Source organism: Acipenser ruthenus, chromosome 3 (genome assembly GCF_902713425.1).
Source record: "Acipenser ruthenus chromosome 3, fAciRut3.2 maternal haplotype, whole genome shotgun sequence".
Classification (NCBI taxonomy): domain Eukaryota; kingdom Metazoa; phylum Chordata; class Actinopteri; order Acipenseriformes; family Acipenseridae; genus Acipenser; species Acipenser ruthenus.
In genome coordinates this window covers 76,685,473-76,698,456 of record NC_081191.1, presented here as the reverse complement: position 1 = coordinate 76,698,456, position 12,984 = coordinate 76,685,473, and the positions used below count along the sequence as shown (strand labels likewise).

At 35.5% G+C, this 12,984-nt stretch overlaps 1 protein-coding gene across 3 annotated transcripts in view; it reads left to right on the top strand.

Moving 5' to 3' along the window:
* LOC117435670 (thymocyte selection-associated high mobility group box protein TOX-like) overlaps positions 1 to 12,984 on the top strand; it is a 110,932-nt gene that overhangs the window by 56,575 nt on the left and 41,373 nt on the right. For 2 of the 3 annotated variants that reach the window (XM_034059014.3, XM_034059012.3), the window contains exons 2-3: positions 2,780 to 2,845; positions 5,262 to 5,369. In XM_034059014.3, the coding sequence (XP_033914905.1) occupies positions 2,780 to 2,845; positions 5,262 to 5,369 (174 nt within the window). The remainder of the gene's footprint in view (positions 1 to 2,779; positions 2,846 to 5,261; positions 5,370 to 12,984) is intronic. The other variant, XM_034059013.3, reaches the window with a different exon arrangement.

Below are 12,984 nucleotides of genomic sequence, written 5' to 3'. Positions count from 1 at the left end.
CTCACTGAGTAAAGACACAACCTCGTGGATTGCAGGTTGAGCCATGCAGTTACAGGAGGGCAGGTTTGTGTCCTAAATGGGTATTAAATGTATACAATATTTAATGTTGTTGAAGCTGACACCCTGGGATCCTTCAAGAAGCTGCTTGATGAGATTCTGGGATCAATAAGCTACTAACAACCAAACAAGCAAGATGGGCTGAATGGCCTCCTCTCGTTTGTAAACTTTCTTGTGTTCTTATTGTCCATTGCTAAGTAGGCATTTCATATTTATCATTATTTTGTGAAGGCAACTTTAAATTTGAAAGTTGTTTTTTTTAATACATTCTTTTTACTGGTAGCTCTCTTTTTCAAGTATGTGGGTAGAGATATTTAATCCGTTATATTCATTTGTTTATACTTTGGGATGTAAGTTAAAAGAATATATGATACATGTGCTGTTCAAGCACATTGATAGATCATAGAATAGAAAATATCTACTGCCTATTGCATTATAAAGCTTTTATGCTTTAAAGGAATCCAAGTGAGAGGTGTTTTTTTTTTTTTGTACTGTATGTGTGGCCCACAGATTTTGTGTTGAGCATTACATGAACAGGTTGCTGTAGCTTCAACAGAGCCTAAACGCCACCTAGAAAAAACCATGACCATGAAGCCTCAATTAAGTTTTAATTTTGGTGGCAAGCACATCCAAGACGTCTTTCCTGAATCTCATTGTATATGTGTTTTGTGCACTCTCCTGCTGATTTATTGCAGTCAATGGCCAGCAAGTGTATCTGTTATCTGTTAACAAGGAACCTGACAGGACAGCCTCTTTGTTCGTAATTGTTAGTTTTTTCTATGCATTATTGATGAACTGAGCCTTATTTGTCAGCTTCTACACTGTGAATGTGATGAAGCTGTATCCAAATTCTGCTAATGCACTCACTGTTTCAGTAAAGCACTGGCAAGCTCTGCTTTGTGGGAGAAATTTGAAACATGTGCAATTAGCTTTTAAACTTAAAATTACTCAAATTACTTAGTTTATAATGACATTCCAAAAAATAAACCTGTTCATCTTTAAGGTAATTCAACAAGTTCTCTGTATATGGAAACCATGTTGTTTAAAATGTGAACTATCTTACTTTAAAAGTTCTGTTCATGAACACACACACAATTTCCCATTTCTGATTTTCTTTTTACATCCATGGTATGCTTTTTGCTTCACTCTTGTTGCATCAGCTTTCTATAGAGAAAATGGATCTGCATTCACCTAGGATTTTAAACGATCCCAACCACCACCTGACAGGTTTCTAATAGAACTCTGATGTGTGTCCCTGTTGTGATATTGTAATCATTACTGACTTCTTCCTTGGATATTAATCAGTAATCTTTCATCACTTTTAATATGTGGCTTTTCACAAACTGAAATAGGATGATTTATTTTTCTCACCTTACAAACTGACCCGATAGAGAGTGTGGGATTTGTTTAATTTCCCAGTTGTTGGACAAGTCAAGATACTATATGGCACTTAATGGGAATACATTTTTGAGCTTGTAAAATATGTTAAATACTGAGATAAGGTATAGTCGGACATGCTTTCTTAGTTAAAGTTATTTAAAATGGGTTTATCATGTGCATTGTATACAGTATTGTTGATTATGTTTTGTTGATTGTACCCTAATGCTGCTGTGAATGGGATGTTGATCTGATACATATGCATGTATGAAATCTTAATAGTATTGTCGGGTATTTTTCACTGCTTTCAAGAGAAAAAGCACAAGAAAAACCTGCTAAAAAATAAAAATAAACACACCAAGTGTTTATTGTGAGGGTTTTTACAGTAAGTACAATTAGATTGTTTATTTTTATTAGTTTAAATTGTTATTTTATTAGGCTGGAGTACAGCTGCCGCTTCTGACTAATAAGCAGGGAGGATAAACAACAAAACCTGCTTTTATTGCTTTCATTGAAGGTTCTAGAACTGTGTGGAATAAATACAGAATCCCAGACCATTTTGAGGATACAGAAAACTCCTAAGAATGGCTGGGATTCTGTCATGTTAGCCAATAGCAATACAGTAGAACTTGGAAAGGATGATGTAAGGGTCAAAACTGTATGAAATAGATGCTAAACGAAAGCACCCGCTATACACGGTTAACACATTGGTTATTGCTCTATGATTATTTTGCAAGTCTTTTTTTACTTTTACAAAATTACACATAAGCTTAGCCTCTGTAGCCTCTTATGATGAGCTGCCACTGCTGGCATACATTCTGCTGCTTGACATATTTGCTTAGAATGGTGCTCAGATAATATAAAAACTTGAAAAATAAAATAAAACATGAGTTCAAGTGAGTTTTCCCTGGTTTCTGACATATCAAGATCTGAAGTAGCACTAGATCAGAACGTACTCTAGATCTTTCTGCATTACCACATGCCCTTGCCTTTTGTCAGAACCAGGGCAATTCATTTAGCAATTCATTTGGGCTAATAACAACATGCATGATGCACAGTGAGGCATTTTGTTTAATAACAGATTGTAGACGAAGGGTACATTCATTTCTTCCCTGTCTTCTGTAATTACTAGTGCACTAATTACCTCCAAATCGCTGACATCCAGGGCCAATAAGGATGGAAACAGGCACATCATAGACAGCTTGCACAAAAGCTATGACAAAGCCTCCCAACAAAGACCTTCAGAATCAGCATCAATATGTGTTTGGGTGCTTTGCACTCTGTCCCTTTTTTGGGGGGGATGGCTTCTAAACATGTATTGTTCTGTTTGTTATTCTATTTGCAGTTTGACGGTGAAAACATGTACATGAGCATGACAGAGCCGAGCCAGGACTGTGTGCCAGCGAGCCAGGTGGGTTAATTAATCTTCTCTGCCTTGTTTCTATTTGTAATTAAACAAATTGAAAGGGATGCATTGCAAAGTAGCAGCACTATCAGTAGCTGCCATAATCAGGAGTAATTATAATTTATAAACAAAGCATTTAAGCCTAATTTCAAGTTAATTAGATGGCTCTGATAAAGCACAGTGGTTGGCGTGGTCCTGAAAGAGGCTACAGTTTTCTTCCCTGGGAAGACACCAGCTGGTAAACAGTCCGTGATACCCCCCCATACATTTGTTCTAGCCTCAACTTGAGATTTTTATTGGTTAAGCTTACATCATTTAAATAAAATAAATGAATGTTGATCACCGTGATGTCATTGGGACTATATTGAATGAAAAATCTGTATGATTTTTTTGATGATAACTACTTTCTATCAAAACCTGATAAATCAATGTCATCCTTTGTCTGAAACTTTTTTTTTTCCCCTCACAATTAGTGCACACAATCTTAAACATATGCTTAGAATCAACACTAATGGATCCAAGGTTTAAGGACAGGATTTATTATACTAGTGGAAAAGACTGCAATATGAAATAATATTTTGGTTAATATACAGGCAAGATGCAACCTCACAATAAACAGAAAAAGTTACAGAATAATAAACAAAACTTTCTGTATGCACATCAAAATATCTCTAAGCACAAGGCACCAAGAAGACATGCGATGTTTAAAGCACTAGAAACAATGATAGTCCCATACAAACAGACAAAGAAGCAAAATAAAAATACAGTATATATATATATATATATATATATATATATATATATATATATATATATATATATATATATTCGTGCTGATTTTAGTTCAATTATGTTTATACATATCTGTAAGCATTTTTTTAAAATTATTATTAGTTTGTTTAGAAATCAAGAAATATAGCACTACTCATTTTCTGTACTTTTTACAGACTTTGTAATGTAACCTTTATGGCAAAAAAGGAATTAATTGCCCTATAATGTAGTATAGTATCTCAGAGAGTATCTGCACTTGGAGAATTCATGCTTACAGAACTGAAGAATAAAGAATCAGGTCAGTGTTTTATGTAGCATAAATGAAACTAAATACCAGGTCCTTCTATGTAACCAGACGGCACATGCCAAAGCCTTTTTAAAAAAAAATTTAAACGGTTCAGCATAAACAGTTTAGTCTGGTTTTCCTTTAACATAAATTGTGTCCTTTAACTATTTCCGCACTTATAATGCGTTATACACATTCAATGCTTTAATGTAAGTTTTATACATTGGGAAAGACTTAATGAAAGGCAAATGTTTAGTTGAGGGGGGGGGGGGGGGTTGATAAAACTTGCCTTAATAGACTGTGCTGATTTTTTTTGTAGACCACAGATTTAGCTCAGCATAAGAAATTGAGGGGTCAGATGAAAGTGACACATTTTCATTATTTCAACACATGTTTTTTTGCCAGTCTTGAGATTTAATATAAAATAAAACCAATTAAGTCTGTATATATTCTGCTGATGCATACTTTCTGAACACAATAAGAGAAACTGAAAACACATTTACACATACTGCACATGCATTATAAACCATTTCAGAAAACCTGGCCCCTAGAAGTAGACCAAACAAAATAGCTAACGTTACCCTCAATAAACCCTGGTTGAAGTGTTTGCCTGTTTTCTATAGTGAAGTGGGCACACACACAAAGACGCAGCCATGGAAAACAAACATAGCTGAGCATTAATCCGTAAAATATCATAAAACCACAAGGTGCTTGTATCAGTACTTCATCACTTCAGGGTGCCATGGTGCTGTATTCTGACTTAACATTTGCTGAAGCCAGCTTTGTTCTGGAAAGACCATTGTACATACCGAATAACAGATCATGTCAGGGACCCACAGAGACAGATTAAATTCCACTGAGCCAGATAAACACTGTTCATGAACTCCACTGAACACCTTTTGAGACAGTGGCATCAGAGAAGACACCTGCTGCTTATGTCAACTTGTTTGCCTTCAAAAGCTGACCAACTGTGGTACAGGTCTGTGATTCTGCCTGAGGATTCAAATCCCCAGCTCAGCATTGAGCTGCATTGAAGATATTTAAATTTACAGTCCTCTCCCATCCCTTTCAAGCTATAAAACTGAGCATATTCAAAACACCACACAGAATAAAATGCATCCTCACAGTTACTGTAGGTTGGTCTTTTGTATGCAATTTTATAATATCACTGTTTTAGTTTTATGTTGCATGACATTGTAGGGTTAAAATGTGTTTTGTTGGTTTATTGCTTGTAATTTGTAAAGCCTTTAAGATAAAGTTAATTTAAATAGAGGAGGCAGAGTGGAATACTGTTTAGGGTTAATGGGAAACGGCTGAACCTGCTTTAACATTCTAGCTTATCCATTCACTTACATTTTACTTCAGTTCCGCGTGCCTGACAGTCCCACCCAGCTGCAACAAAATATGAAAGAAACAGGACCACACTGGAAAAGAGATGTGGCATCACAGTTGGACTATCCTCGACTATCCTGGGTAAATAATTTCTAAATCAAACACAATGAAAATATGTCCTGTAACTTTTAAAAACTGTTTGCACTGTATGGTAATGTGTGGGATTATGCAAATAACTTCATACATTATTTTAAAGCTAGTTTAATGTTTATGGGAACAGATTAAAAAAAAAATCTCTTTTGTGTATGAGTAGGAAAGCTGTTTCAAGAAGTAGATTGTTACAGTCACAGAGAAGCAGTCTTATCTCACATGGCTGACTGCTGTCGGCAGCCTTGTATATTTGTCTGAGATTTAATCCTAAAAGTGCACTGTCAAATGTATTGATGGGTTTAACCAACACAGGATTGTCTCATTTAGGCCCTAAGGGTCTTAAAGTGCAACTAATTGCATTTATTTGATACAGTGAAGATGCAAATTTAATCAGTGATTGCAGCTGCAGAAAATATTTATGCTTTGATTAACAGGCTCTGAGTTTTATAAACAGTCATAACAATGCATGTTTGAATAGCATGCTACAGTGATATGGTGGCTGTACAAATCATTTGCTAAATATCATTTATTGAAATGTATTTTCCTCCTGTTATTTTCATAGCCTGCTTTTATAATGGGCTGTTGCTATAGAAGATGATTGCTAAACTACATGTGACTTTAGCATTTAGGATGAAAATGAACATACATTTTAGGTAGATTGGACATTCATTTGTATTTAAGTATGATATTTTAGATTAAAAAAAAAAAAAAAAAAAAAGTTTACCTCAGGCAAACTCTCATTATCCATGTAAGGCATAGGAACTGGAAATTAAATTAACTGTCTCTTGGGTTTAATTAATGCAGTGCAGAAGAATTGACATTTACAACACCTGTTCCAAGCCAGTTTATTTTTGCACAAGCAGATTACAGTTATGGTTGTGCATGTCATGTAGGCCTCTCGATTAAAAAAAAAAAAAAAAAAACAGTTCTAGTAAACAACAAATGAAGCAGACATGTACAAGCATGCTAGATGAACAACAACTCTTTTGCTTCTTGACTCCTCCTGTTGTGTCAAAGCCAGAGGGAGTTAAGGTGATGTGGCGTCAACCGGAAAAAAAACTGTGACAAAAAGGTGTTTTTCTCTGTCAGGTGCTTGTGTCTAAACTGTTTAGTGCAGAGACTGTGAAGCCAGGTAAAATTAAGATTAAACACAAAATTATCCATATTAGTGAAAATGAAAGGTTGATTTCCCCTTAATTTGCACATAATTTGCACATTCATATTATAAAATGCCTGTCAAGATTATTACAATGAGGTGACCCTAACTACTTTTGCATATGAAAAAAATGCTATATATGTTATAGGCCTTTCGCAGGTTTACCAGTTCTTTATACTAAATTTTAGTGTATTCATGTATTGCTAATGATAAGTCAATAAAGGTGATCATATATTTAATGATATTTTATATTAACTGTAGAAGGCTATATATTGTTGTTTTTTTCCATTAGCACCTGGCTCCTTCAGCTTTCAGCATTGCATACTTATGCAACCAGATTTTGTGCAACCAGAGAAATTGCAGATGACTCGCATTATCCTGGTAACCTGTTTTACTCTGTGGCACATCTGGATGCCTCTGGTAATCTAAGAAAACTTGCCTCGCAGCACTACTTGAAAATTATCCTTTATGTTCAATTTTAAAATCAGTACATGCTTTAGGGCTTATAGACACTGCTAAGTAGCAACATATGGCTGCTACTGTTCTTGTGATGTCGCTGCAAGCAAACAGCCTAATTCTGTACTTGTAAGAATTTTTACACACAATAAGTTCTGGATACCAGCCAGAAGTATGAATGCTAAACATTAATGATATTCTCTGGAAATTATCCAGGGCTGCTTGCCATCAGTATCTTTCTTTAATATCTGTTATTAATAAAACCGATTTACCTACTGTGTGTGTATATGTTAAATATGCAAATATTGGTAGCTTTCTGCCTCACCTAGATTTAGCTGTAAGCCACTTTGCATTCTTTTGCAGTTTCTTTATGAGAGGAAACAAGTTAGAGCACAGACATAGCAATAAAAAGGTATGCCATTTTACATTTTATACTAGTGACAAGTGACTTTACCCTGAAACAGTTGCCATTCTTCCAGTGTCTCAGGGACTGAAAAAGTAGTTCAGATTACCAATTACTGGCCAGCTGTGTCGATGCTCAGAGGACTGGTGCTCAGGGGACCGGTGCACTGTCGGTGCTCAGGGGACCGGTGCTCAGGGGACCGGTGCACTGTCGGTGCTCAGGGGACCTGTGCACTGTCCGTGCTCAGGGGACCGGTGCACTGTCCGTGCTCAGGGGACCGGTGCACTGTCGGTGCTCAGGGGATCGGTGCACTGTCGGTGCTCAGGGGACTGGTGCGCTGTCGGGGGCCATGTGTACTGTACAAACATGATTATTATATAGGACTCAAGCTTGAAAAAAAAAAAGTAAGTTGACCTGTCACCTTGAAATATAAAGCCATATTCATTTACCCCAGGCAAATTTTACTATAAAGGTTTTATTCCAAATTGTGAAAATAAAGTAAAAGGTATTAAAAGCTGTAAAACAACATAGCATTCTTTATTTTACGCCCTCTAGTCCCGCGGGCGGAACACGGAACTGCACGTAAACATTATATTTCATAACTCATTTGTAATATTATTACAAAAGCAAAAGAGAAAAAAAGCTGATGAATATCAAAATCGTTGTTTTCCTACCATCAAACCGCGAAGGAATTTTTCGAATCCGTCATTTCACCGCTGAGGTATCCCATTCGCAATGTGTCTAGTACCCCCATGCTTCCAAAACAAATGTGATCGACTAGCTTGCATTTTGCTGCTCTGGTCTTACAAACTTGATGACGGTGAAGTCTCCTTGATCACGTTGTAGGGGAGGTCACAAGCTTTCCATTCATACCTTTACTTTGTTTGTAGCCCAATCCATTACAGAGTAATCGATGTGCAAATAAACACGCCCACCTCTTGAATGAGATAAGGAGGAAAAAAAAAAGCCTTACAAAGGCTAATGCATGTGGCAGTGGATAGCATGTGAGGTGCCATAAGTTAACATCCCTTTTAGAACTTAGTGTATCACTGGACATAAAGATTTACACAATGTTTATTTTTGGAGAGGTTTGGGGACCCTTGGGTTTAGCTTTGTAAAAACTCCTGTAGAATTTGATCTGGCTCTTTTCATATGTTACAAGTTGAAAAAATGACTATAGAACATAAAAAAATGAAAAGCGTTTGTTGTTTTTTTATGTATTTTTTCTGGATATCTCCTTCCAGTGTGGTACTGAGTAAGACTTTTATCACACCTGAGGTTTTAGTCTTGATGCCCAAGGGGTTACCTTGGATTCAAGCCCTGAACCATGCCTGTGCTGTCTATACTTTGGAAGATATTGTGATGTATTTAAGGGCACAGCCCCCCAGGCGGAAATTGCCTGTGAGGGGCTGGGGTTTTGACAGGTTAATATAAGTTTACAGTTGGAAAGTGGATAGCACAGAGACCACATATTGTACTGTATTTAATAGCTTCAGTTACTTAATGAAAAATATTCAGATTAGTATGATAAAAAATTACACCCTGCAGTATAACTTGCAAATATTCCACTGATAAGACCATCAAATGCTGGGAGATTGGCTTGATATTTGGTGCAGAAATATATTCTGTGATTCTGGAATTCTATTTGAAAGTAGGTAACTGCAGTTTATCGTCAAAGCCTTAAATCTTTGCAAATGTGATGTCAGTACCTCAAATGTTGTCTGAGTCACACAAAAAATGCATGCTTAACACTGACTTCACATTTGCAGTGTCATATAAATGTGCATGCTAAACACTTCGAAAATCTTTCCTATGTTCTTCTATATTTTGGACCGCCTTTGAAGCAGGGGAAGGTGCAAGACTGTTTTAAAATTATTATATTCAGTGATGATAACATTTAGTCCCTTGTGTGATTTTGTATATGGGTTGGGAAACTTGGGTCACACCCCTGTGGTAAGACCTAGTAATAGTTGAACCTGAACCGGAGATGAGCCTGCAGAGTGAATTACACCATGCTGGTGCTTTTAATTATGTCATCTTCACTCTGCACATACAGGACACATTGCTGGCATTTCTTTGAGATAATAAAAGCGTGTGGGCACTAGTGATTCTGCGAAAGCCACATATGTTTATGCTTTAAAGATTAAAAAATGCTATCCCTTATCTCAGCCCACAGGGACTGAGCCAGTACATTCTACTTGACCCTGATGGTCTTTGACCCAATAAATGTCATAGCTGGCAGATTTTGATTTATCTGGTTGCTATAACAGAGTGTGGCAGCTCCACAAGCCCAAGCCAGTTACTGGAACCAATGTAGCATTCAAATGATTACTGTGTACAGTCCCCGAGGTATTCATTACAGACAAAATTGCTCCTCTTGCCTTCCATACAAGCAGAGCTGCAATGGGAAATGAAAGGCTGCCTGGGAAAATAGGCCACCTAATTAAGTTAAACTACTCTAGCATTTAGCCTGACATCTTCATTCCTCCAAGTTAAAATAAAACGACTCAGTTTTTACGCACAGGTTACCATTGTTTACATTTGTTTCCTTTTAATTAGTTTTCTTATAAATACATTATTATTATTATTATTATTATTTATTTCTTAGCAGACACCCTTATCCAGGGCGACTTACAATTGTAAGCAAATACATTTCAAGTGTTACAATACAAGTAATACAATAATCTACATCTTCTAATACATCTTCTACAAACTACACATATTGAAAAGTAAGCTACCAAGAAATTACAGGCTACAGTAACTGCATACTACAGTTGGAAACTAACAGCACAGTATATATAGCTAGCACTTATATATTTTATCAGACCATTGAAGCGAACTTTTAGCATAAGCACTGACTAATCATAATGTGTAATTGCCAATGTAAATGCAAAGAGCTTTAACAGATGTCCCACTTTGTGTATATTCAGGAGCCCAAATTACCAGGGGGCCATTTCCCAATAATAGTAGAACTTTAGAATGTTATATTATTCTCTTGATTATGATCTAGGCTTTTCTGATCAATTTTGATGTGTGTTCCAAAACCCCATGTGAGAATTCAACTTGTTCAGGGATTCTTACGAGCATTGTTTTGGTTTTCAAATTTCACTTATGAAATTGTAAATAAAAAATACATTTAGAAAACAAATCTGTTTTTACAGAAACTGAAATAAAAACTCATTGTAAGTGAAGTATAAATAAATAAGGAGGCATTGTTCTGTAAATTTAAAAACAAAGTAACGTGTATTATAAACCTACCTCAGACCACTCGTGAACTTAAGAAGAAGTTCAAGGTCATCTGGAGACATGTAGAAGTTCGGGAAACAGCAGTTTGCAATAGTTGTTCTTAAGATGGTCGATTAGGTTTTTGGAAACAGTCCCCAGAACTATTGATTATAAAACTCTTCCTGGCTGTACTTCATGTTGAATGTGTCCAATAAGAACAATAATCAGAATCCAAGAGATTTGATTTACAATTTCAATGTTTTTATTTTTTTTTAGATCAGAGGTAATTGATCTGTAAAACAACATTATCTCTAATTTGAACCACACAGCATTTTTTTGTTATCCATTCAGTGTGTTGTTTATTGTGTGCTTCCTCTGCCTAGAAGTCCCATCTTATTGCTTTACAGCCATCTACCAAGGGGTTCATAATTATCATCAAATACAGGAAGCCTACCAAGCGTCCACTTTCTCAAGACCTCCACCCCCTTCCTATCAAAAGCATACGTGATAATGATGAACAAACTTTTTCGTGATGCACCAATTTATTATAATAGTTAAGGCATTACAAAAAAAAAATAAAAAAAAATAGAAATGAATATATATATATATATATATATATATATATATATATATATATATATATATATATACACACACACACACAGCACTGCCTTTTCCATCTAGCGAAGGATTTGTAGTCTGAAACGTCCTGATATAATAGATTTTTTTTTTAAACAAATTTTCCTGTTAAATGAATTTACAGTAAAGGTTGCTTTACTTTGTAGACACAATTAAATTCTTTAATAAATAATTTGTCAGCTTAAAAAAAATAACTGTGTTAGTGTTGAACATAGCTTATATCTTAAATGATTTCATTGCAGCTAATTGGTTAAGAAACAAAGGGAAGAAAAGAGAGTTATATACCATGTTCAAGAGAATTTAGAATCCAGGTTACACAATATTGCTCATTGTTGTACTTTGAAGAAGACACTTGAAGTAATGAGTTTCATTCTCATCTCTAAACTGAAATCTTATCACTTAGCTGATAAATGCAGATTCATATACCACTACAGTAGGTGAACTCATCTATTGAATACATTGGTTGTGTATGCTTTAGTAATAGAACAGCATTTCTTAGTTAAATGTATAGTGTGCATCTCTCATACATAGGTTTACTCTTTGATATAATTACAGGCTGTGTGAATCTCAATGTGATTCAAGTAAAAGATACTGAATATTGCCACTTTATTCTAATTGATAGTATGAGATGAGACATAGAGTTGTATATGTACACATGTAGCTAAAGGAAATTCAGTTACCTAGCTTCTAAATTTGAAACTGTTTCTGACATAAAATTACCAATCTTTGCCACAAATGATGCAGTAGTCATGTTAAATGTAGTGTGTCATTAAGATTTCCAGGTCCTAGGATCTCTGTTGATGATCTACTTACAAGCTATTAAACAGCATTTAATGTAATATAGTTCAGATTAATATTGTGTATAATTACTGAGAACCTAATATTCAAAGTTATTGTAGCTTAACAGTAATTTGAACAGTTATTTTGAAATGTAACCATGAGTAACAATGTGGTTTTCTAAATCCCCGTATTTACATTTTAAACTCATTAATCAGCGCTAGACAATGGGACACTGGAATAAACAGAAACAGAACAAAATAATAACTGGATTAAGGAAACTGCTCAGTGTAAATGCTGTTCAGTTCCATCTTAATGCATTTTTTATATGAGTGGCAAGATAATTATCATGCACATGCCCTTTTCAGAAAATATCTCTGATTTATTAGTATTGTCCAAAATATCACAGAATGCATCTTTTGCAAGAGCCAGGACTTGAACATAAGACTGGGCTTTGCTACAATTGGCTAGAATATTTGAAAAAGGTTACAAAACTATTTCCATGCATATATAATATTAAAGATTTGTTCTGACAGACCATGGCTCAAGCAGTACACTGCCTTTTATTTATTTTATTTTATTTTTTTACATGTTTTTGCTATCCACAGCCTTTCCTTGCACTCCTACAAACAGAAACATTGCTACATTTATTCGCCAGCCTAAATGAAAGTAGTTTGACATTTCCTATTCTGCCACCATGTGGGAGTGATAGCTGTTCTCTGAACTCTCCCCTGGCTACACAGGCAACGGCCAACACGTTTCCTGTCCTGTACTCAGGATTCTTGCCCTAATGTCATTGCATTGCACATGTGCAATGTATTTTCTGTGTTTTTTTATGTTTCTCCCATTTAAGGGGTGGTTTTGCTTATGTATTCAGCATTTTTCTTCCTGTGGGCAATCCATTACACATCCACAAGCAATGACACGATCACACCAATAATCATTGGCAA